Source organism: Phyllostomus discolor, chromosome 4 (genome assembly GCF_004126475.2).
Source record: "Phyllostomus discolor isolate MPI-MPIP mPhyDis1 chromosome 4, mPhyDis1.pri.v3, whole genome shotgun sequence".
NCBI lineage: Eukaryota > Metazoa > Chordata > Mammalia > Chiroptera > Phyllostomidae > Phyllostomus > Phyllostomus discolor.
The window spans coordinates 183,514,724-183,539,342 of record NC_040906.2 but is presented as its reverse complement, the minus strand read 5'-3'; the positions used below and the strand labels follow the sequence as shown (position 1 = coordinate 183,539,342).

At 38.4% G+C, this 24,619-nt stretch overlaps 1 protein-coding gene across 22 annotated transcripts in view; it reads left to right on the top strand.

The window, feature by feature from the left end:
* EPB41L2 (erythrocyte membrane protein band 4.1 like 2) overlaps positions 1-24,619 on the top strand; it is a 205,865-nt gene that overhangs the window by 88,916 nt on the left and 92,330 nt on the right. For all 22 annotated transcript variants that reach the window (XM_036024704.1, XM_036024705.1, XM_036024708.1 and 19 more), the window contains one exon: positions 649-855. In XM_036024704.1, coding sequence (XP_035880597.1) covers positions 649-855 — 207 coding nt within the window. The remainder of the gene's footprint in view (positions 1-648; positions 856-24,619) is intronic.

Sequence of the window (24,619 nt, the reverse complement as noted above, 5' to 3'; positions counted from 1 at the left end):
GAACCATCCGTGTGAGAGAGAAACATCCATGTCTTGCCTCTGGTACATGCCTCATCTGAGGACTGAGCCTGCAACCTAGGCATGCGCCCAGACCTGGAATCGAACCGGTGGCCTTTCATTTTGCGTAATGAAGCTCCAACCAGCTGAGCTATACCAATCAGGACAGTTTGTCTGTTTCTTTTAAGGTTAAACAGGTACTCTCAGAATTCTATCATCTCTCCTTTTATATGATACGTACTTTTGTACCTCCTTGATTTGATTTACTTGAGTGTTCAGTGAGTAGGAAGGAATAGGTTTGTATGTGTATGCATTTTATTTGCCTAATGAAGCCTAGGTTTTGCCATGATCTTGAGATTATAATTGTAAATTTTGTTATTTGAAATGATATTTAAATTGCAGTTGCCAGGGTGTCATTTCTTTTACTCATTTAATGCTCAAATTACCAAGTTGGCAACAGTGAAAAAATTGGCAGTGGATTGGAGGAAGGAAGATGTGGGGAAATATTCTCTCTAGCAAACACTCAAAGTCTTTTAAAATCTCAGGCTTATAGTGTTTGCAACAATCACCATTCTTGCTAGGATTTTCCTTTTAATGGGTTTTCTGCAAATTGGCCAACTTAAGTATAAACTTCATTATTTTCATCAACAGCCTGCTGAAGAAGTAAGGAAGGAGAGAGAGGACGAAAAGGAAATACAGGAAGACAAATCAGAAGAAGCAGCAAAAAGGGAGACAAAGGAAGTGCAGACCAATGAGCTAAAAGCAGAGAAGGCTGCTCAAAAAGCCACCAAGAAGGCTAAAACTGTCCAGTGTAAAGTGACCCTCCTAGATGGCACCGAGTACAGCTGTGACCTGGAGGTGAGTTGGGGAGCTGACGAGAGCTCTCTTGGTGTGTGAACACAAGCAGAAGCACGGTCTGGCCCCATTCATGGTGTTACAAAACAGATTCATTTTTTGTGTTCCTCTGAATTAGTAGGTCACAATTTTGCATTAAAAAACTAGGCAACATAGAAGAAGGTCATCATTTCCATTACAAACAGTTGTTCCCTTAAGGGTAAGAAGCAGGACTGGTGTTCTGCCAGTCTGCACTGGTCCTGTATGTTGTCTGGTGTCTGTTCTGAATGGGCGTTAAAATAGTTTGAATGTTACCTCTGACTATAAGATACTTGAGGAGAAATGCTGGCCTCGGGTTGACATTTCAGAGTCGTGAGATTTCAGCACTTTATCCTCAAGTGTTTTTATCCCAAGACAGATAATGATTTAACATCTAGTTCATTTATTTAGTTTTAATTTAAAAAACGCTCATGATTTTCAAAGCACATAATTCATTAGCACTGGTGCTGATTGATACCAATTAATTTTTAAAAGTACCTAGCAACTTATAATTTTATGATAATCAGAAGAGTTTGTTGCTTTTCATAGTTAACTCATGTTGTATATATGACATATACTAATAGCTGACATTTATTGAAGAACTGAAAAGCTTTGAATGGATTATCTCATGCAATATTTATAAGAGTCTATATGAAGTAGGTATTATGGATGTTGCCAGTGTTACAATGGGGAACATAAGCTTATAGATAGGCTTATAGAGGCTGAGTAATTTGCCTAAAGTTTCGTAGCTAGTTAGTGCTTGAGCCTGGATTCCAGCCCCAGTTCTACTGTGAAGGTCATGAACTACTAAGATAAATGATTCATTGTCCCTGCCTTTATCTTTGTATTAGTTATCTAGACCTTTTTACTCAGTGATAATCATTCTGATATTTCAGTTTCAAGAAAAGGGGTAGCAAAAGAGGATTAATAGTACTTGAAGCTCAGAAAGAAAGGAAGACGAGAGAGCAGTTGAAGTAGCGAGCAATGAACGATAAGGAGAACAAGGGAATGGGGGTCTGAACTTAACTCAGTTACACTACATGTGACCACATGCCCCTCATTTTTTCCCATCTGCCCTAGAAGTTAGGGGTCTAGGTTTTGAGAACCAACTTGATAACTTGTTAATGTGACCTGCAGTCATTTATTCAACCTTTCTGAGCCAAAGTGAGGCCCAGAAACGGACTATAGGATACAGGATTAATCAGATAATCTAGAAGACCCCTGTCATCTCTGAAGTTCTTTATAATCACTAAACCTCAAGAATGAAGAGTGTGCTTTTTGGTTTAAATCTGTTTTTGTTCTCTTTAAAGATAATGACAATATATTTAAAAGTACAAAATATAGAAATAAAAGAGACATTTTCACATTCACCAGAAATAAAATATTAACGACATTGCTTGCTATAGTCTCATTCCCATCTCTCCTGTCTTGTTCTCCCTGGGTCTTTTTATTATATACTTTATGATCTACTTTATTCTTTTCAACTGCTGTGTAGTATTCCTTTGAAATACTAAACCAGTGTATCCATTTCCCTATTGAGGCACACTATCTTTTTTAAAAAAAAGATTTTATTTATTTATTTTTAGAGAGGGTAAGGGAGGGAGAAAGAGAGGGAGAGAAACATCAATGTGTGGTTGCCTCTTACTCGCTCCCTACTGGGAACCTGGCCCACAACCTAGGCATGTGCCCTGACTGGAAATCGAACCTGTGACCCTTTGATTCACAGGCCAGCACTCAGTCCACCTGAGCCACACCAGCCAGGGCTGACCACTGAAGTTTTTATAAGTATGTTTTTAAAAATTTCCAGAGTGTGGATGTGTTTATGGATACATATATGTGTGCATGTCTCAGGTAAAGAGGGCGTTTTTCTTTTGTTCAGATTTCCTGTTTCATTACATTGTGGGTAGATAGAATATAGTCTAAGTAAGAGATTCTATTGCATTTCTTAAGACTTAATTTGCAGCCTAATATATAGTCAATTTTTGCAGTAGTTCTTTTGATATTGGAAAAGCATGCTATCCTTTCATTGTTAGTGCAGGTTTCTGGTGTTGTCCTCTTGATCAGACTTATTAATTATGTGGGTAATCTCTCTATTTCCAGTAATTGTTTAACTGCATGTAGGCATGTTAAAATCTTTCCCTGTGATGGTTGATTTGAGAATTTCTCTTTGTATTTCTGCAAGGTTATGCTTATAAAATTTGAGGCTGGATAATTAGATGCATACATGTGCAGGCTTACATACTCTTGGATCCTCACGCCTTTTATCATCACATAGTACCTCAAATTTATTTTATTTCATATTAACATTACTATACTAGCTTTATTTTGGTTAGGGTTTGTCTGGACCAGTGGTTTTTAATCTATTTTGTCTCGTGACACATATAAACTAATTAATAAACTTCTGTGGCATGCTAAAAATACATATATTTTTGCTGATCTGACAAAAAATAGGTGTAATTTTTGAGTCATTCCCACCAGACAACTATTGCTGTGTTGGCTGTTGTCATTTTTTAATTTGACAATCTAGGGGAAAAGAGGTCAGTGCTCCCGACTAAATAGTCAGGTGTTGCGTGTTCTTCCTGCACACTGGTTGAAAATCGCTGGTCTAGACGTTTTATTCTTTGACTCTTCCTGTTTTTTTTTTCTTTGCTTTTAAACATTGCATACTTATGTCCTTGAGGGGTCATGTTTTTTATACCATTTGAGGATTTTTGTCTTCTCACTGGTCAATTTAGGCCATTTATTTCACATGATTACTCATATGTAGCTATATAGTGTCATCTAAGTTTGAGTTGTCATATTTTCCCGTTTACTTGAATTTATTTCCTTTTATTTTTCTAGAAGTGACCCTTAAGTGTTTTACATACTTGACTTAATAAAGTCTATATTAATCATCATGCCTATCTCCTTCTTTCCCGGTCGTGTTTAGCACTCCTCTGTTGAATGTCTGATCTCATTTCGGAATGGTATGAAATGAAGCACTTTCTTATCTGGGTGGCTAGTCCCTCTTTGATTCTACTGCTCACAGGAAATGAAGTCACTGTGTGACTCAAAGCAGAGTTGAGAAAGTATCCAAAGTTAAAAGCAGCAGTGTACTCCGTTAATTCAGTACAACTTACATTGGTTAGGAGGGCATAGAAGTCTTTATTTTAATGACTATTAATTTACAGACAGATTATCTTTTCAGCTACTAAATGTTTACTTAATATACCATTTGTGAATCAATTTCCGAGGCAGTAGATACATTTGAGATGTGTTGAATAAACCTTTTTTCTGTCGAGTACAAAACAAAATGGACTTTGAGTGGACCGTAGTGGTGGGATTGCGCAGCAGGGATCACGCACCAGCAGTTCACTGGAATTCCAGGCAGTGACTTTACGTTTCACCACCGGGCAAAATTCATCTGTGGCATGATAGGTGTTAGAACAATACAGACATTATAAGTTGTATTCTGTTTTCATTAATTTCTCTTTTAGCCAGTTCTTCCATTTAGATTCTCTGATTGCTTGCTTAGTATTGGTAGTATGGGTCTGATACTCATCAGACTTGCTGTTATTACCTCTTCAGGAGCAGCGCCCAAAGACAGCCATCACATGGTTTGAGCGCTCTTGTTTCCCAGTTCCAGCGCTGACCCTAGACAGATTGGCCAATATGCTGATGCTGCTTATCTGTAGTTCTGTATCTCTGTACCGGAAATTGGTGTCTGAGGATGGTTTGGGGAAGTATGTTGTGAGAAACTATAGCTATTAATGAACTTGCACACACTCAAGGAAGATAAACGCAATGTGGAAATAAATACTTTTTCTTTATTTGGTTTGAGAGATTGAATTTGATTCCATCTGTTTACTGTTATTAAAGATTTTGTCTATCATGGCTTTTCCATAGTTATTACTTATTTTTTTCTTGGTGTATGTACATTTGTCTCATTTTCAGTTAGACCTTTAGATTATAGCCTGCCTCCTGAAGAGATCTAGCCGTCTTCCCTCAGGCACCCCCAGCAGTAGAGGGGAGCATGGCCTGTGCAGGAAGTCTGAGGAATCGGATTGGCCTGATTTATTGGCAGCCTTTTTTAGAGTAGGATGACATTCTAGAAAGCCTCAGATGCCAGGGTGAGAAGGTTAAAGCTGATCTTAGAGCCAAAGGGAGCTGGGCAGAAATGGACCAGAGATTGTCAAGTCATTGGTGTACAAGTACTAGCAGGGATTGGAAAGCTGTATAGATTTTAGAACGCGGTAGATAGCTATGTGGCGACAGTAATTTAAGGGGGACTTTTTATTCACTCCATTGGTCAAGATGCGTATCAGTGGTCTTTACAGACATGATTTTATCAGTGTGATTAGAGTGTCGAGGAAGTTAGGCCATTTCCTGTTGTGTTACCTGTCAGTACCTTTGATCAATGAAAGGATCCCTTTTAAACCATTTAATATAAATGTTACTGTATTAATTTAATTTTTTTTTCAAAATCAAGAAACATGATTCTTGGATATATTTTTCTTTGGTATCCTAACATCATCCCTGCTTCTCAGATTACTCCCTTAACATAGGTAGGTGCACACGTAAACATTTCTCTGTGTATCCGCCTATATCCCTTCTTCCTTCCCACTCTCTCCTTTTAATGGCTTTTTCTACATTCTTTCTCCTGTGGGCCATCTGAGCCTACTCGTTTTCTAACCTTGGAAATTAAATGAAAAGGGCTGCCCAGGGAGCCAAAGGCAGCATCATTTCAAAAACCAATTATTCTCTTTAAAGTTTACATTCTTTGGGGAAAAAGACAGTGTATGTTAATATTAAGTGGATAAAATTGCTTCACATACGGTATTTATGAGCATAAGTATTGGATAACTGCATTTTTAGAGAATGATTATAGTTAAGTAAAAAAAAATACGGAAATGGCTTGATTTTAATGTTACTTTTGGCTTACGGAACAGTCGGCTTATTGCTAAACCGTGCATTAATTGTGATGCGAGGCCTAGTTTGCCTTTGTGCATCTGTTCCAAAGTTTTGTATGAAGTATTATTTCACTGTCGTTAGTGAGAATTACATTTATACTTTATACGAATTTATCATCTATTGATAATAAACTAAGATCTCAACTTTTTTTTGGAAAAAGTCTCGGAGGATTATTGTATTTTTAATGAAGAAACTTGATAGTTTCGGTTCTTTGATATGTCTGTTTTTATCTCATTGAGATATTTAATGGTATGTGACGAGGACCTTTGGTACCAGACTTTAATTGTAAAGAATTTTAAGGAGTCTTGGATTCTGCATGCTTGTTGCAGAGACTCAGCTATAGAAGTCTTATAATATTGCTGAAGTCATTTGCCACTCAGTGAGTTCAAACAGTGGGGCTCTTCCCTCCAAGGAAAAATATGGTGAGGTTTCACTGAAGCCGTAGATCAAAGTCTGGACATCTATGTTTCCTTTCCTTTTGACTCTGGATATCTTGGGAAAGTCACTTCTCATTTTTCTTCCATTCTCAGATTGCAAAGTAAGAATGAAAATACTTGCTTCCTCTGTTTCCAGCATTGAGCTAGTTTTACTATGGCTGATAAGTCTGTATGTTTTTTTTAAAAAGTCTGAAAATAAATGTAAAAGTTCCTGCAAGACCTTGGAAGCATGCGTGAATGTGCAGTCTGCATTAGAGTTGCTCACATTTTCCTCTGGCATCTGAAAGTCATTCCCACGTGTTGATTTTGCCGGAGAACTGAGGGCATTGTTTCTGCCCACACAGGAATGTCAGTACCATTTTTCTCAGTGCTGTGAATAAGGCTATGAGAATGCATGCTCTCTCGTCAGTGTTCTGATGATAATTTGTCAGAAAGGAGAATGTATCCAGGTCTTCTTGCCTTTTTTGTGTAGACTACTGGCCTCAGAAATCTGGTTTTATGTTATCACTTTCCGCTGTGCTTTGTTTATTTACTTGATTGTTTATGTCTGAGTTCACCCTTCAAGGTTATTCTTTCAGACCTCTAGTATGACCACCACTGGGTTTATTAATTGAATAGTTTTCACTCTTTTTTTATTTGTGGGGGATCTGGAAGTTGCGACACTCAAACCTCCTACAAACAAGTGTTAGATTTAAATATGGTTTAGGAACCAGGAATAATTTATTGGCATGTATTATGTGCAGTTTAAAATTCCAATGACATAGGTCCAAAAGGATATCGCCAGCTAACTGTCCATCTATCCTTTTAGCTTAAAAAATCCTTTAAAGATGATTTAAGGTGATAATTCTCTCCAGTAATTTAATTTTTATTTTGAAGTGGGAAGAGGCTGTCATGCCACGAGACTACTCAAATACTCTGGTCCAGCTTGGAAACCACTGGGGTTCACAGGAGTAGAGTGGGGCTTCCTCAAGTCATTCCTTAGCCGGCACTCAGGACCCCATTAGGTGTGACCGCAGGTGGTCTTCAATCTTTTGCTCCTGGATTTTCCGAGTCCTCCCCTGCCAGTCACATTGGTCTCCTAATCGGGCACATCCTGAATTGTCTGTCCGCCCTTCAAGTTCCTGATTAGACCATCTCTACATTTTTTAATATTTCCGCATGTACATGTTGCTTCCTATCTTTTAATGTCCAAATTAATTCCAGCTTTCAGAATGTTTTTTTCTTCCTTTGAGGTTGTTTGCTCCATTAATTTGGCAATCAATCATGCACTGCTTGTGAAAGAATCTTTTGTATCGAACAACTACTAAACTCCTGTATTGTTTGATTCTCCTCCTGCTTGCAGTGTTTCTTTACGTAGATTGTTAGTTCCTTGTGAAAAAGAACTTTCTTCTCTCTTGCCTTAGGGCGTTAACTTTGCCTGTAGCACTACTCCTGGAGAGTAACCGTTGATTTATTTCTCTCTACTTTCCTGTGCATGTGAGAAATATCTGTCCTCCTAATCTAAGCTAAATGGTGACATTTGCTTACTTAGTCTACTTTTCTCTTAGTCTTCTCTAACTAGGAAAGAAAGATTTTGAGTGTATGTATGTATGTATAATCCACCCTCTCTCCCACTCCCTCTCTCCCACTGCTCCTTCTGCTTGCTGCTGCCCTGCTTTTTCAAATACATACTGGGGCAAAAGTGGGTTTACAGTTGTTAGTATGAGAAACAGTTTATCTTTGTATTATTATTTTGTTGAAAGTTTATTCTCATACTATTTATTACTGTGTATTTTCCATATGAACAACTGTAAACCTACTTTTGCCCTACCCTGTATTTGGAAGAGCAGGCTAAATTTTTGTAGAAACACTTCAAGGGCTTAAATAAATAAACATATTTATTTTTTTAAGTTATATTTTATTGATTATGCTATTATAGTTGTCCTGACTTTTCCCCCTTAGCTTCCCTCCACACAGCAACCCCCACTCCCTCAGGCAGTCCCCCCACTATTGTTCATGTCCGTGGGTCATGTGTGTAAGTTCTTTGGCTACTCCCTTTCCTGTACTGTACTGTGTATCCCCATGGCTGTTCTGTAACGACCTGTTTGTACTTCGCAATCCCCTCACTTATCACCCATTCTTCCACACCCTCCTCCTATCTCTTTATCTTTAACCTTTAGCATTTTAATTATGAATTGTCTTGGGGTGGGCCTCTGCGCCCCTCTTGTTTGGGACTCTCTGTGTTTCTTGGACTTCCATGTCTATTTTCTTCACCAAATTAGGGGAGTTTTCTTTCATTATTTTTTCAAATAGATTTCCAATTTCTTGCTCTTTCTCTTTTCCTTTTGGCACCCCATGCTATGAAGTGCATGTTGGCTTGCTTAAAGTTGTCCCACAGGCTGCTAACACTATCCTCGTTTTTTCAGATTCTCCTTTCTTCTTGTTGTTCCAATTGGTTGTTGTTTGGTTTCTTATGTTCCAAATCATTGATTTGATTCTCGGCTTCATCCACAATACTGTTGTTTCCCTGTAAGTTGTTTTTTATTTCAGTTAGTATATCCTTCATTTCTGACTAGATCTTTTTTATGCTATTGATATCCTCACTAAGTTCCTTGAGCATCCTTATAACCAGCATTTTGAACTCTGCATCTGATAGGTTGCTTATCTCCATTTTGTTCAGCTCTTTTTCTGGAGTTTCAGTCTGTTCTTTCATTTGGGCCATGTTTCTTTGTCTCATCATTTTGGCAGCCTCCCTGTGTTTGTTTCTATGTATTAGGTAGAACTGCTTTGACTCTGTGTCTTGGTAGTGTGGCCTAAGGTAGTAGGTGTCCTGTAGGGTCCAGTGGCACAGCCTCCCCTATCACCCAAGCTGGGTAGTCAAGGTGTGACCTTCATGTCTGTTGAGCACACCCTCCTCTTAGAGTTGAGCCTTGGTTGCTGTTGGGAGGTCAATGGGTGGGATTTACCCAGGCCAGTCAGCTGCAAGGATGGGGTGTGACTGCTTACCACCAACCTCCACTCTCCGTGGAGGATCTGCTGTGCAGGGCAGGGTGGTGGTGGTCTCATGTGGTCTGTAACTGTCCACTGGGTATGCTGGCCCTGGGGTTTCTTGGGTAGTAGAGGCCAAGACCAGCCCCCCACCTGTGTGTTGCCTGGGGCTGCCCTGCCCGAGTTATAAGGCAATCTGAGATGGCTGCTACTGTATTGAGCTTAGAGATACCGAGGCGCCAAGGTGTGAATACAGGCTGCTGGTTCTGGGCCTGGGGATCACTGAGGCCAACTGCTGCAGGTGTGAGAGGATTTAGGAAGTTGTGAAGCAGGAGCCAAGAGTGACCATTCATATGGAAAAGTAGCTTGGGTGGCCCTATAAGTTGGGTGGGCAGAGTCTCTGGGGATTCCCAAGGCAGGTCAAACAACGGTAGCCAGGTTGATGGTGTCTTAGACCTGGCATCAGTCTGCCAGCTCTGTGAGGGGAGGGCCCAGAAAAGAGACGAGGACCTCTGCTCGCCTTGATGGCAGACACTTCAGCCTCCCCCTCCCCGCTGCACGCCACTGGTGCCCCTCAAGCCGCCTCCCCTGCGCCACAGTCCAGAGGGAGTGAGTCTAAGTAGGTGAGTCCATGTGTGGGTTCTTTAAGAGGTACTGCTTGGGGCTCCAGAAGTCTTCCACCTACTCAGTCCCCACTGGTTTTTGCAGCCAGAAGTTGTGGGGAGTTACCTTCCTGGCACTGAGTATGGGTCTGCGACTTCTTGGCTCCCTAGGTATTCCTTCCAAATTTTGACCCACCATACTCGGATGTGGACCCGGCCGTTCTGCGGCTGTGCCCCTCCCACCAGTCTGAATGGATGTGGTTTCTTTAATTCTGTAGCTGGCAGACTTCCATTCAACTTGATTTCTGTCTGTTCTGGGCAAATGTTCTGTATTTTAGTTATACTTTTGTTGTGGTTGTGCAAAGAGGCCAGCCATGTCTGAAAATAATTGAGTAAATTTTTATAAAAGACTATAGGAAACTGCTAGTGGTGATAGTGATACAGAAGTGGGTAAGGTATGGTCTTGGCTCCAAAGGAATGCAGAGCCTGGAGGCAAATGCAGACTCCCAGAAGCCTAAGAGTTCCTTCGCTTAAATGAGGGCTCTCTGGTCTGATTACTTGCCCTGGGTGTAGGCTGGGCTTGGTGAGAAGAATATAAAACATACTTTATTCCCTGCCTCTTTTTCTCTAATGTCTCTTCTTCTCTTGATCAAACCAAAGAACGATGTGGTTTTATTTCTCAGCTCTCAAGAATTTGACCACATGCTTTCTCTTTTCCATCCTCCCCACTTTTGGTTTCAAACTTGGGGGCTTGCCTTTTTTTGCCCTTGCATCATGGTATGTTAAAAGTATTACACTTGACACTTGAAAGTGACTTCTCACTGTGAGTAACCATCCTGATGTAATTTTGAAGGCAACATCCATCTCTTTCTGGCCCTCGTCACACATGCTGCTAGGCAAGCTGACTGCTTGTTAACTTACCTCTGGGTAACTTCTCACTGTAGTCTGAGGGTGGTAGTACAGTAGGCACTGGATCTTTGAATTATTTTTTGTCTTGGAATGAAAGTTATTTGAAGGTTGAGTAAGACTGGGAAAAGTGGGAGAGGAAAAGGTTATTTTCAGAATAAATTTGTATTGCAAAATCTGTTCAGGCACTTTTTTCTCCCTCTATATTAATAATTAAAATTTGTAAATCTTTGTCAGAGTTCATAAAAATGAAGGCATATAATCTCATTCAACAAAACCCATAAGAAATCTTTGGTTAAATTTGTTCTGCTGAGAATCTGTTTGTTTCTATTACTCCTTTATTTCCAGTCTCTTTTCCTTGCTGTTGTCCTCTCGTCCTGAGCTAATTAAAGACATTAAGGTTTTTATTTCTCAAGTGTTAGGAAATGTTGCTGGATACTCTCCTCCTTGATCCCATCTTTCTGTTCCCCACTTCTCCCTTAAGATTCCTGTGGAGATGTGTGTAGGGCTTGATGGGCACAAGGATTTGGGAATCGCGCCTCTGCCTGTGAGTGTTGTTTATTTCATAAAAGCTGGGGTCGTTTTGTTCATCTCCTCCACAGCAGGGTGCATACTCTGTGACCCAGAAACGTGGACAGATTTACCATTCCTATTTACAGCACTGTAATATGATATGCTAGCATTTGGATTTTAAAGGGATTGAATGTAATATAACATAATAAAATATGATTTATAAAAAGCACTAGATTCCTCAAATTTTACCAAGGTGGCTAAATGACTAAAGTATCAATATATGATCTGTCAGAATTTATTTTTGTATAATTATATTCTGCAACAGCGATAAATATTAACTCTGTTAGAAAAGTTATGATTAGAAAAAAAGACAAGTTAGGATTAGGGATACTACTTAATTTTTGCAGCTCACATTTTAGAGAGGCATCTCAAGACGAAAGCTGCATTCTGCAGAGTCACTGAGCTGCATCTCGTAACTGTGCCGCATTTGGACCGTGTGTCCTCTTACCTGCTTTGAGGGGAAGTCCGATTTTGTACATCATCTATTTATTCGCATGGAGAGAAACTTTAATCTGAGTCTTACAGTATTTTTCATGTTCATTGATCTCTTTCCATATTTTTGCCAGCAACAATTTAAAGGTAATCAAATAGGAATGTTCTACTAAGCTCTTTTTTTTATAGCACAGAAAGCCTGTATGAATCAAATGTCAAAATTCATTCTGGGCAAATAGTTTACAGAGAATGTGCTAGCCTACAGAAGTTTTCTGCTTATGGTTTTTGAAATAAGTTTTAATGGAAGTGGTAATTTTTAAAAAGGGGTAAAAAATTGGATATGTTTTTCTGGCTAAAGATTAGTCACTTCTCTGTCTTTTAAAAGGGATTATACTTTTCATAGGTTTTTAAGGAGATTATACTTTTTAACAGATTTATGCCAACTGTTTCTATTCAAAGTGAATAATAGAAAAAGTTGTACAAAAAAATGTTGGAGCCTTCATTTCTTAAGAATTATTTTAAAGACATGGCTGCTAAACTCCCTTAGTGCTAATATATAATTTTTAAGAAAAATGGGAAGTTAAGGAGATCATATTTGTATAGTATTTTACAAATGTGCTTTTAAAATATTATTTATTTAAATATATCTTGTGTGTTTGGATATAATTTTAAAAAGATTTTATTAATTTATTTTTAGAGAGGCAAGGGAGGGAGATAGAGAGAGAAAAACATCAATGTGCAGTTGCTGGGGGTCATGGCCTGCAACCCAGGCATGTACCCTGACTGGGAATTGAACCTGCGACACTTTGGTTCGCAGCCAGTGCTCAATCCACTGAGCTAGGTCAGCTGGGGCTTGTGTTTGGATATAATTTTATCCTTAAATATTGATTTGGTTCCTACCTTTGCTTGAAAGATTAAAAGTATGAAATATTTTTTCTCTTAAGTTGCTTATAAATTTTTCTTTCAGAGATCAACTTTATATATGCAACAAGAATATGAATATAATTGATAAGTATGTGTATGTTTTGGATAAATAATACAAGAGTGTAGAAGGGCCACGTTACTCTAGTTGGTAAACATCTTCATTGAGGAGAAAAGAACTCCTGGACTCCGAAGAGTGGTGTATTTAGGAAAACTCAGCAACACCTAGCCTATTACATTTTTCATTGAAAGTGCCTAACTAGTAATATCCAAGCAGTAATTTGGAGTTAATAAGAAAAGATTTTAATGTCTACTTCCTCATATGTCAAGGATAACATGCTAAAATGTACAGTAAACTTTTGTTAGTAGGAGTCACTTTTCGCTTGGCCAGTATCTCCATATTTGACCCCAGCTTTTCTTGGCTTGGATTGAACTGGGAATCCTTTTATCTTGAAAAGCCAGTATGTTGTTGGGGTTTAAATGAATCAAGTTCTTACCTTCTCAACATTACAGAGAGGTGGGCTTCCATCCATAGGCAAGGTTGCAAAGAAAACATAAAATAAAAATGGTGAAGTAAATCTCCTGCCCTTTTCAGCCTGCCTTCCAAATTGTGTTCACGCCAATTGCATTCTTTCTCCTTTCCCTTGTGGCAGGAGAAAAATATTAGTCTGTATGTTTGCACACACACTACATCATTTTAGAAGAGCTTCCTTAGGGAGCAGAGCTAAATGCATTTATTTTAATCTACTGTTTTTAATGGGAAGTCCACTTTCCCATAAAAATTTGGACAATGAGCATGATTTATCACCAGGAGAAAGTGAAATGGACCAGTAAAATACAGCAAATATCAAAGTTGCCGTAAAGCCTTTTCAATTTCTTGTTATAAAAAGACTTTTAATGGGTTGCGGTAGCTTTAATATCATCTGTTTGGATGTTGTTCACTGTTTCTAGTTTTCATTTTCTTGCTCCATTGTTTCCTGCAGGTGTCTAGATAACCGTTTTATTTTGCATGTGTATTTAATTGGGCAGAGTGAAGGTGAGTCACAGAAAATGAAAGGATGGAAATGGTATTTCACCTACATTGGTTTTTGGGGGAACAAATAATAGGTATGATTCCATTTTTATCTACTTGGTTTGGGTCATTCTCTATTACATAACGTGTGTGGCTTTGCTCATGAAACATTTCTGGACAAGTTTTGGTGATGCTGTTAAGGAATCATCAGTCTTCGCAGGCCCGTGGTTGGAGCCCTGGTAGCAAAGGAGGGGGAAGCTGCACTCCCGTGTTCAGGGCTGGATTTCAGTCTTATTTCTCAACAGTGAGGGTCTATTCTGGATGTGGTGATTTGGGGATGCATCAAATGTTAATACATCTGTAAAGTGTTTTAATTGGTGGAATGTTTCTTCTATGCATTTCATCATTTGACATCACAGTAATTGATAGAGGGAGGGTGGGTGTCAAAACTGAAGAATCCCATTGGTCCCATAGTTCTCAAAGTTAAAATGCATTTCATTTGAGCTTTTTACTGCTTTGAAATCTGGATATATATCATAGTATATGTCAAAAGAAACTTGATAATATTTTAATTTTGCTCAATAAGCTCACAATACTGATGGATGCCAGTGGCATGCCTAAAAAGGGAGGGGGGTGGGCTTCAGGTGCTGGGTCTGCCCTCAGCTTTAGGGCGTACATTAACTCTTTATTTCCCTTGCTCAAGTAAGTCAGAGGAAAACTGACCATTACTGACCAGTCCTATGACCATAGAGACATATTAGAATGCCAGGAAATAAATTTATAGTGAGATAACTGCCAGGAAGAATTGATTGGTTGACTAGTTCTTTATAACAGCAAGGTTATCAAATGATCCAGGTGATAATCATAAGATGTCTTTGTGAACATGAAATTGAGAGCATTGAGTATTATATCAGCATAGTAATTGGTGTCTTAGATGCATTGTAACTGCAGAGGGTAAGTACATCTGACAAGATCAAGAATAACTGTACTTTCAGACCAGGTATCCTTCTTGTAAGTGCTAGTGATAAATTTTCACTTTTTGTTATTCCCATTCCTCTCCCTCAGGAAGCCTAGTTGGGTCTGTAGATTTGGATGCAGACACACGCCCCCTTTTCCCCTAAAATTTTACATATCCATTCCTGGGTCTCCTGCAGTCAGATCATTGCATCCCTCACATGTACTGATTTCACTTGGGTTTCCCAGTAAATATTAAACTGTTGGGTTGGCCAAAAAGTGTGTTTAGTTTTTTTCCCCTGTGATGGCTCTAGTAGTGCTTAGTTGTCTTGAACTGCATTAGAAATGATTTTGTTAGATTATATTGTGTCAGCTGTCATGCATTTAAAAAGAACTTATCAAAATTGGTGAATTTTTTTGCAGCCATTTTAATATTGAATATGGAAGAAAATACTCAATATTTTCAGTGTATTATGCTTTATTTTTTCAAGAAAGGTAAAAATGCAATCACAACACACAAAAAAATAGATCTGTGCAGTGTATGGGGAAGGTGCTGTGACTGACAGCACATGTCAAGTGGTTTGTGAAGTTGCTTGGTACTATGGACATTTTGACCAAGTACTTCTTTGCTGTGGGGCTATCTTATGCATTGGAAGATGCTTAGCAGCACCCTTGTCCTCTACCAAGAAGAAGCCAATAGTGGGAGAGAGCTGACATGATCCAAATATCCAAATCAATAAAGTTATTGATGAAAATGAAAAACTTTTATTTTGCAGGAAAAAATGCAATGGACTTCTTGGCCAACATAACACGTCCAGGTTCTGTTGGAAACCTTCTATAACTTTAGTATTTATAGTTGTGTATATTATTGACCCTGTAGGCTTGGGATTGGAGTTGAAGCTGGAAAGAAGAATGATTCAGCTGAAACTCTTTGCCATGTAAAAATATTGTTTCTGTTGGGAAAGATTCTGAATTTCAAATAAATGTCACATGTCACTGTGCCTTTTAGGGCAGAATTAACATAGGAGGGCTTTGAGTTGGCCATCTGGATATGCGAAGAGTACAGAGAGGCCCTGCAAAGGGAACTTCTGGCTTATCAGCAGGTTATCTGTGCGTGTCCTGTGTCAGCAAATGATTTGTTTGGAAAATGTGTTTTTCTATAGAAACAATGCACCAATAACAATTCGATTTCTAGGTCGGTTTGTTCAAGTCTGCATGTTATGTTTTTGAGCTGAGTTCTGGATGCTTGATTTACAAGCAGGTGGACACACACACAACTTCTGCTCCACTTTCCTAATTCAGGCCCCAAATTTTAAATCTGTGCTTTTTCAGGTTTTTTTTTCCTATTTCTTGTTGCTTTTTCCCCTTAGACTTTTGTGTTTCAGTTCTACAATGTTACTATTACTTTTTGTATTGTAATACAAAAAAAATTCTCTGCTTTCTGCCTACATCTCTCTCACTAAGTAATGAGCGGATTAGCAGTTTGAATGAATGACTTCAGTGTGTCAATGGGTTACCTGTACTGCCTTCTAATAGAGATTTGCATTTTGAAAGAAATCTGTTCTTTGTCAAGAATCATAAATGGTAGAATTTCACCCATAACGCCAAGGGAAATGAAAAAAATTAAGGCAGCTTGTGAGGGGGCTGGAGGGCTGGAGTTGTGGCATGTCTGGGTCAGGTGGATACCTTGTTGGCAAGGCGGCCTTATGGGGAGATATGCCTCAGGGCCATGCTCACCAAACACTTCAGACTTTTCTGCTTCTGAATCCCCATGTTCCTCTCTGATGCTTGACAGTTTTTCTCCTTATATATAGTTGAAATAATTGATGGTATGTGTGTTTTAGGTTAAGCAAAGCCTTAAAAAGTGCCCCCCCCAAGATGAACACAGACGTTGTCACCTTCTTTTTGTTTTACTTCAGTTTGTTAGTCATCTACCAAGAATGGAAAACTTTTATTGAAAAATGTGTCAAGCTCAATGGAAACACTGTTGCCTCAGATCAGTATATGTAAAAAACTTGAGGTATCTCAAAATGAAATACATTTTATTCTCAGATTGCCTGTAAGTTGCTTGTCAATTGAATTCAAGAACCAGAAATTCAAGTGGTGAGGGATGAGGAAATTAGTGTTGCTAAGAAACCTTCTCAAGACCTCTCTCTTTGTATTGGGTCTTGTTTCCCTATGTTTTATAATTATCATAGAGTAAATATTTAAGTGATTAAGGTTATTCTGTATTACAACTTGACTTCCACTTTGGTCAGTTGTAAAAAGTACTTTAAATGCTCCTGGTCAGTAGAAGTGAGAATAGTTTCATTGAGCCTGGCTTGTGTTTCTGTATCTGGTGATTTCCTTTTCAAAGCTAGTGTCAAATATAGTTGTTATTAAAGATTTGCCAGATAAATTTAATATTACCAGGCTGTACGAATCAGTCATTTTGGGAAAAAAAAAAAAAGGATTTTAAGTGAAAACTTGAGCAAGCGATGTCTTATCCAGCAAGACCCACAAGGGCTAAAAGGGCAGTTGCCCAGCCAGATGAAACCTGTGGGCCAGTGGCCTTGGAGTGTGTGAGGGCAGATGGTCTTAACTCCGGAGAGGAGATCTGTGTACTTACCTGGGTGTCAGGCTTGCCCCAAGGTCAGAATCCTTGGTTAAAATATGGGAGCACAGAGGATTTTTAGGGCAGTGAAACTACTCTGTATGGTACTATAATGATGAATAGATAGTGTCATTACATATTTGTCCAAACCCACAGAATATACAACACCCAGAGAGAGCCCTAATGTTAACTGTTGATTTCGGGCAATTATATCAGTGTAGTTTCATCTGTTGTGACAAATGCACTTCTCTGTGAGGGCTGTCACTGATGTGGGAGGCTATGCGTGGGGGTAGAGGGTATATAGGGAAATCTCTGTAACTTCTGTTCAGTTTTTCTGTGAACCTAAAATACTATAAGAAAAAAAGTCCAGTACAAAACTTAAAAAATACAGATACACAGGTGCCGCCTTTGAAGATTCCCATTTAGTGGGTCTATGCCAAGCTCACGCACCTGTGCAACCCAGAGCTAAGAAACATGCTGGTGCGGAGGCACACCCTCGCGGAGCACCTGCTCCCAGACTCAAGGTGAATTCTTCAATCAGCTCTTTGTCAGATACCAGCATGGCCGGTGGGGAATTTCCCCTCAGTGATGGGAAAGTGAGTGCAGTAGACGCCCTGCATTAGGATTGCAGAGGGGCTAATGAAGTGTCAGTCTGGGTTCACTCACTCACTCGACAGCTGTTTCCTGACTCTAATTAGTGGCCGAATTTGCCTGGTTATGATTTGCTTTGAGTAATCCCCAGCACACAGTAAGAGCTTGGTAAGTATCAGCTGTAATTATTATCATTCTACTTTAAAACCCTGACTGTGACTTTCTAAGGATCTTGAATTTTTCTTGAAATTTTCATGAAAATACTTAAGTGCTGTGCCTTGGATAAATTCCCAATATTCGTATATTTTATCAATACCTTAGTGGCTTGGAAGGCCCATAATGTAAACACATACCACTTATATATGAGGGGGGCCCCTAAACCCTGGATTTATTTATAAAAAATTGTGTATATATTCTTACATGTTTAAACTCAAGTCACTGTCAAAGTACTCTCCATTTGATGCAGTATACCTATTGAAACATTTTTTCCATTGCTCAAAACAGTTTTTGAACTTGTTGATTTAGATGCCTTTTAGTGTTTCTGCTGTTTTTTGTTTCACCCCTTCAACATTGGCAGAGTATTTCCCTTTGAGGGCTTTTTTCATCCAGGGAAACAAACCAAAACAAAACAAAAAGTTTCTGGGGTGTGATCGAAGGAATAGGGAGGGTGGGGCATGGGGGTCATTCCATTTTTGGTTGAAGACTGCTGAACACCCAGTGTGGTGCACTCGTAAATCATGCATCATGAAATGGGCAAACACCTTGATAGAGTCTTCAAAAAAAAATTCACTGAAGCTGAACACAGCCTCTCACAACACCACCAGCTGGTACACTGATACAGATGGGTCTAGTGGAAGAAGCCTGTAGTATAAGGGACCCACCCTTCAGAAGATATTTATGGTTTTTTTGGTGAGGGGCGTCCCCTCTGGTATTCACAATGACCTTTTATAATTTAAAGAACTTGCTTAGACTCAAAAAATAAACTTTAGTTAGTACTTTTATAAGTAAGGAAACAATCCACAAGATTTAAAAACAATATACTTTCTATTGAAATTTTGAATAAACCAATTCCTAGTTTCAAAGCACGTAGGCTCCTGTTGGCGAGGCATTGGTTATAACTAGTTGAGTTAAAAACAGAAGAATGTAAAAAATGAATTTGTTTACTTTACCAGTAAAATAAACTCTAGAAACAGAAATACAGTTGGGTTTTATATATGAGAAACTGCAGGCTATTTGGTTAGAGCAAACGAATAGATGGTCCTTCCTCATACGCTACAATACCATTCCATTAAACTTTTATTACCAAAGGGAAGGCATTTCAAGGACCACACTTTATAAACAGCTGAGCAACTGGTGCGTATTTGAACTAGAGGTGTTTATTATTCCTTATCATTTAGTTAAAGTCAAAAAATAAGTATAATTCCTTGTATAAGATTTGCGTGCAGATATTTACATATCACCAACAAATGTGGTTTGCTTAGCCAGTTTCAAGACCCTGAAGCTGAACACAGCCTCTGTAGGGGTTCGGTGAGGTTTTCTGCATCCCCCTTCCAGAGCCTGGTTTTGGGATTACCCTGGAGTCAGCATCTTGGTGAGAAGAGTGGGAACTGATTTTTGGAATAGCTTTCTGCAGGCCTGTTCTGCAGAGTGCAGACAGAATTCCTTTGAGAGGGTGCCCCTCTGGTCAGCTAGCTAATTCCCGTGTCCTGAAAACAGATGAAAACCTCAGGGTTTCGGGAAAAAAGAGCTACAGCCACATTAGAAATGTAGGATGTGATATGGATGAAAGATTATAAGTTTAATGTTTTATCTTTTAAAACTAAAAATTAGCATTTATTTGCTTGGGGGGTGGGTGAGAGACCAAGCTACTAGACTTAAATTTGTAGTTGACTTAAATTAAGTGTAGAAATTACACTTAAACAGTGTATTTTGCTTGTTTGTTTGTGATTGATATTGGTAGCAGATTTCTGTTGTTGTTTTTGCCATTTTCCACATAGCATGAAGATGAAACATCTTCTTCTGTCTTGTTTGTGATCACAACTTGACTGGTTGCTTATGAGAGGGATTGTGTACTTGGTTAAGAATTCTAAAACATTTCAAAATCCAGAAGACTAGAGTGGAAAAACATTCCCTTTGAATACTCCATTTAGAGTAGGAAGCACTGTGCTCGCGAAATAGGGTCTTAGTTAACAATGTATAAGAGTGGCAACGCCTATGTCCTTGAGATAATTATGGTATGTATATGAGTTTTTTAAAGGTGAGCCTACAAGCTTCTATATTAGGATTAGCTATATTAGGATTTCCTTTAAAATTATTGTGGGGTACAGTTACTAGAGGGTATTGTGCAGTCTGTTCTGGCCATGTGTTTGTTTTTGCTTTAGCAACAGCCTTTTTATTTTTATTTCGAGGACTTAAAACTATGTTGAATACTATTTTATGTTGTTCACGTCAACAACACTACGAAATTTCCCCAATGTTCTGTCATCATCCTCTGAATCCCATGGAATGGAAAAGAAGTAGAGGTTGTATAATGAGCTGTGAGATGTTTTTTTCTTTTCACCATTCCCTTTTGCAGCCTAGTTTTGAAGGAATACTACCTAAGACAAATTTCTCTTTTTGATTCTTTGTAATGACTTATAACAAACCTACAGGCTTACTTGGGTTCGATAATACATGTTAGCCTGTCTCTCTGTCATCAGTGGCTGTACGTATGCACAGTTGCCTGATCACTAATAAAAAAGAAGTTTGATAATTTTTCAACTGCTTTAAAAAGATCCATGTGTGTATACATGTACATGTATGTGTATGCATACATAACACATTTGTATGTTATATTTGCATGTTTATATTTATAATATATACACATTTTGGAGTATTTGAAAATATTTTCAAACTTAATTCATATTAATAATCAGGAAAACTTACTTAAAATCTTCGTTTACTATAAGTGCTTATTTATTTCTAGAATTAAAGTTTTAGCACATATACTTTAAATCATTGGATATGCTTTCTTCTTTTATGTTGGGGTTTGAATGAACTTCGGGGCACAGGTGTATTAAGGGCTCATGCAGATTGGTAGGAAAAGAATGATTTGATAAAATGGTGGCCTTAGACTATTTGGACACTCTGTTTTCCCTTCTGTATGGTTTTCTTTGATTTCCTCCACCCTCCATGACAATGCATCAGTTGTTGTGTTTGCTCTTTACATACCTTTCTTTCTTTGGCCTTTTATAATTTGCATAGTGTCGTTTAGAACTCACGCAAAATACATAGTTCAAGGGCTGCGATGTATGGATCGCATTGTGTACTTCCCAGCCCTGTCTCCTCGGTGCACAATAACTGCAGTGTGGAGGAACCTACACGGAGACAGTGATGGTGTTTAATAAGACGCCAGTGGTGTGTGGCGTTGACTGCAATCTGCCGGGTAAGCAGTTGCACAAATTCCTTCAAGTTGAGAGGCCTCCAGAAATGTCATGTTTTGGACTCAATAATGAATGCCACAAATAACAGCGCAGGCACGGGGGACTTTGCTCAGCGTCTCAGATTCCAGCCTGCCTTTCTTCAGCTGGGTCTGCAGTAGATTGCTTTGCTTTTTTTTTTTTTTTAAGTTCCCGAAAGCTAGTCTTTCAGTCCTTGAATACTATACTTTAAGCCCATCTAAACTGTCTTGTTTTTTCTCTCTCCTTTGGATAGCTCTCTAATGTATTATGCAATCTTTCAAAGGAAAAATAATCTGATACCTGAAAAGTAGATGGAAGGACTTTTTCGTTCATTTTGTTTTTAAACTATTGATTTTATATTGCTGATCAGTAATGTAAGTGGGGTTAGGGAGAGGTAGATGGGAAAAACAGATTGTAAAGCTTATTGGTATTTAAGATATAGAAAGTCAGATTTCTCTTTGAAGTATACTTGGAGAGTTTTACTAACAGTTTTGTGGTTTCAATTGTCTGATTACTTGGTGCTCTATTACCAGAGTAGAGATTTACAGTTCGTACTCCATACAGATTCTGCCTAAGAAGGGATACAAAGCAAAGACATGCTTCATATTGCAAGAGGAAATTAACAGTGAAACGGACGACTGACTGAAGGAATGCTTAGAGACTGAGAAACCCCACACTCCCCTCTTTCATAAAGGTGGGGCCTGGCCTGCTCATCTGCTTTTGTCAGTCCACTAGTTCCCAAGAGATATTTGGAAGTGCTCTATATTACTAAGGAAGAGTTTAAGTGCAATGTAAAGTTGCGAAAATGAAATGTGAGTCTGTGGCTGTTCTTCTCCCAGAACCTAATTGACAGTGTATATTTGGGTTAGTTCCATGAATATCCACGGTTCGTAGCCCATGAGCTAGATTCAGCAGATTGCATAAGGCTGCCAGCTACAAGGCCTGAATTCTGGACTCCACTTGGCCAAGTTTTTGGCTGGCTTCATGGCACCGAGCCATTCCATCCAACAGATATCTTGGCCTACTGGTGAGCTAGTTATTCAATTAGGTGCTGCCATAGGAGACTTACTTTTGCTTAAGGAACTCAGTCTCCAGAAGTAATAAATCTCAAAAGGAGTAGAGTGTCAGAGTAAGTACCATAGATGTGAAGTAAATTGCAGGAAGGAGAAAGATGGATATTTGGAGAATGGAATAGGCTTCACTTGGAAGGAGTGTTTAGAGATTTGTTTAGAGATAGGGTTTCAGCAGCTGGAAATCAATGTAAAAAAGAAATTTAGAGTGTTTCTTAGAAAATTAGTAGTTTTTTTTTATCTGGGTCAGTACCCCCAAATTGCTGTAGCAACTACATTCATTGGTACCTTTGATGCAAAATATATGTATATTTTGCTTAGTTAACAAAAGTATATTTGTAGTACTTTCATGCAGTACAATTTAAGTTTGTAAAAAAAAATTAAAATAATGATAATAGGAAAAAATAAGAATTCATTTCTTTAAAAGAAGTCCAGGAAATCAGACTGAAAGGTTAGATTGTCTAAACTCTGTAACCTCATTTTCCTCATTTGTGAAATGAGGTTGGGTGACATAACTGTGAAAATTCTTTAATTATATTTAAAATCAATTATTATTTTTAGAGCAGCTTGAAGAGGTCCTGTGATTTCAGGTGCCTTTTAATGAACCCATGTAATGTGTCAAACATTTTAAGTGCTTTAAAATGTTTATTTAGCCCTGGCTGGTTGGCTCAGTAGATTGAGTGCCAACCTGAATACCAAGGGGTCACCAGTTCAATTCCAGGTCAGGGCACATTCCTGGGTTCTAGGCCAGGTCTCCAATAGGGGGCGTGTGAGAAGCAACCACACATTGATGTCCACCCCCCCCCCCCCTTTCTCCTTCCCTTCTCCTCTCTCTAAAAATAAATAAATAAAATCTTTAAAAAATAAAATAAAATACACTTTACTTAATTCTCTTATCACCATTATAAGATGGGTATATTTATTTTAAAGAGAGGGAACTGAGGCATGGCAAAGTTCAATAACTTGTCTGAGGCTGCGCAGCTGTTAAGGGGTAGGGCTAGTGTTCTTGGATTTTATTATGAATTATGCCTTGGTTCCTCTCCTCCACATGGTGAGAATTATTATTTACAGAAGTGTGTTGTGAGCAGTGTGAAGGTGAAAAAGAAGTGGTGAGCCAGTGGATGGTATTACTGTCAAAGCATAGGCAAGCAAGTTTGATTGCAGATGAGTAGTTATAAAAAGTAATAATTTGGAACATTTGATATGTAGCATTTAATATGTGTCCCCTGATAATCTGATACAATTTTTTATGAAATAAGAAATATGCTATTTTGTTTGCCTTTTTCAGTTAGTTTACAAAAGCAGATCAGTTCTAGGTTTTTTCTTGAATAACATCTCTGTTATTCAAGAGAATTTTTTGTTATATTCCGTCTTGCCTTGATGGATTCATTCGTTCACTCATTCATTCATTTATTTTTGAGGGAATTTGTTAAAAAGAAAATTGTCTGTTTCTTTGGGCTTGCTTAATGTGTACTTCCCTCAGTAGATGGTTTTTGGGAGTAAATCATTTTCCTTTCTTCTGACCTTGCTGAGAGGAGCTGGCCCAGGGAGACCAGACACTCCACTTGTTACTTATAGCCCTTCCTCCCTCAAGTGGCAGAGCCGACGGAAATAGTAATCATACCTGACTGCTGACCTCTCATTTGTCACTGTGAGTATCAGGTGAGACAATACCTTGGGGGACATCCTTGGTAATTTGCAGTGGCCTTTACATGTATCACTGTGACTAACTGTATGACTTTTTAAAGAAAAATCTTAGCCTCAAATTTTTATCTTACGCATTTTTATGTTTAATTGAAACTAAAAGTAGTAAGTCATCTTCTACTGTCTTATTTTCTTCCTCTCTTATTGATCTTCTCAGGGCTTTTTTTTTTTTCCATCATGGAGCCTTTTGGAGTATCAATGGATTTTTACTCTTTTAATGAAAATTTTAATATTTTTGTAATCCTTTCTTATTTCCAGTCATTCTCTTACAATTTTTTTTGAATATTGTCTCTCTAAAGGACTTTTTCTCCTTCTCTGGTGAAAAAAGCAATGATTTCTTGCATACTTTTTTGAATGCTGATTGTTTTCTAGTATTTCCTTCTGGTTTCTGTACCAAATCATTTTTAGAAGCAAGGCCTTTTCATTATTTTTAAATTATGCATGTCAAAACCTTTTGAATGTTAATGAGCATAAATAATCAAGGGAACAAAGTGATTATAGATTAATAGGTTTTATTTTATCTGGCTAGAGAACCATTCAGTTTCCTTAATTTGAGAGATTTAGCAATTATCAACCATTATGACTTTTCATATTCCC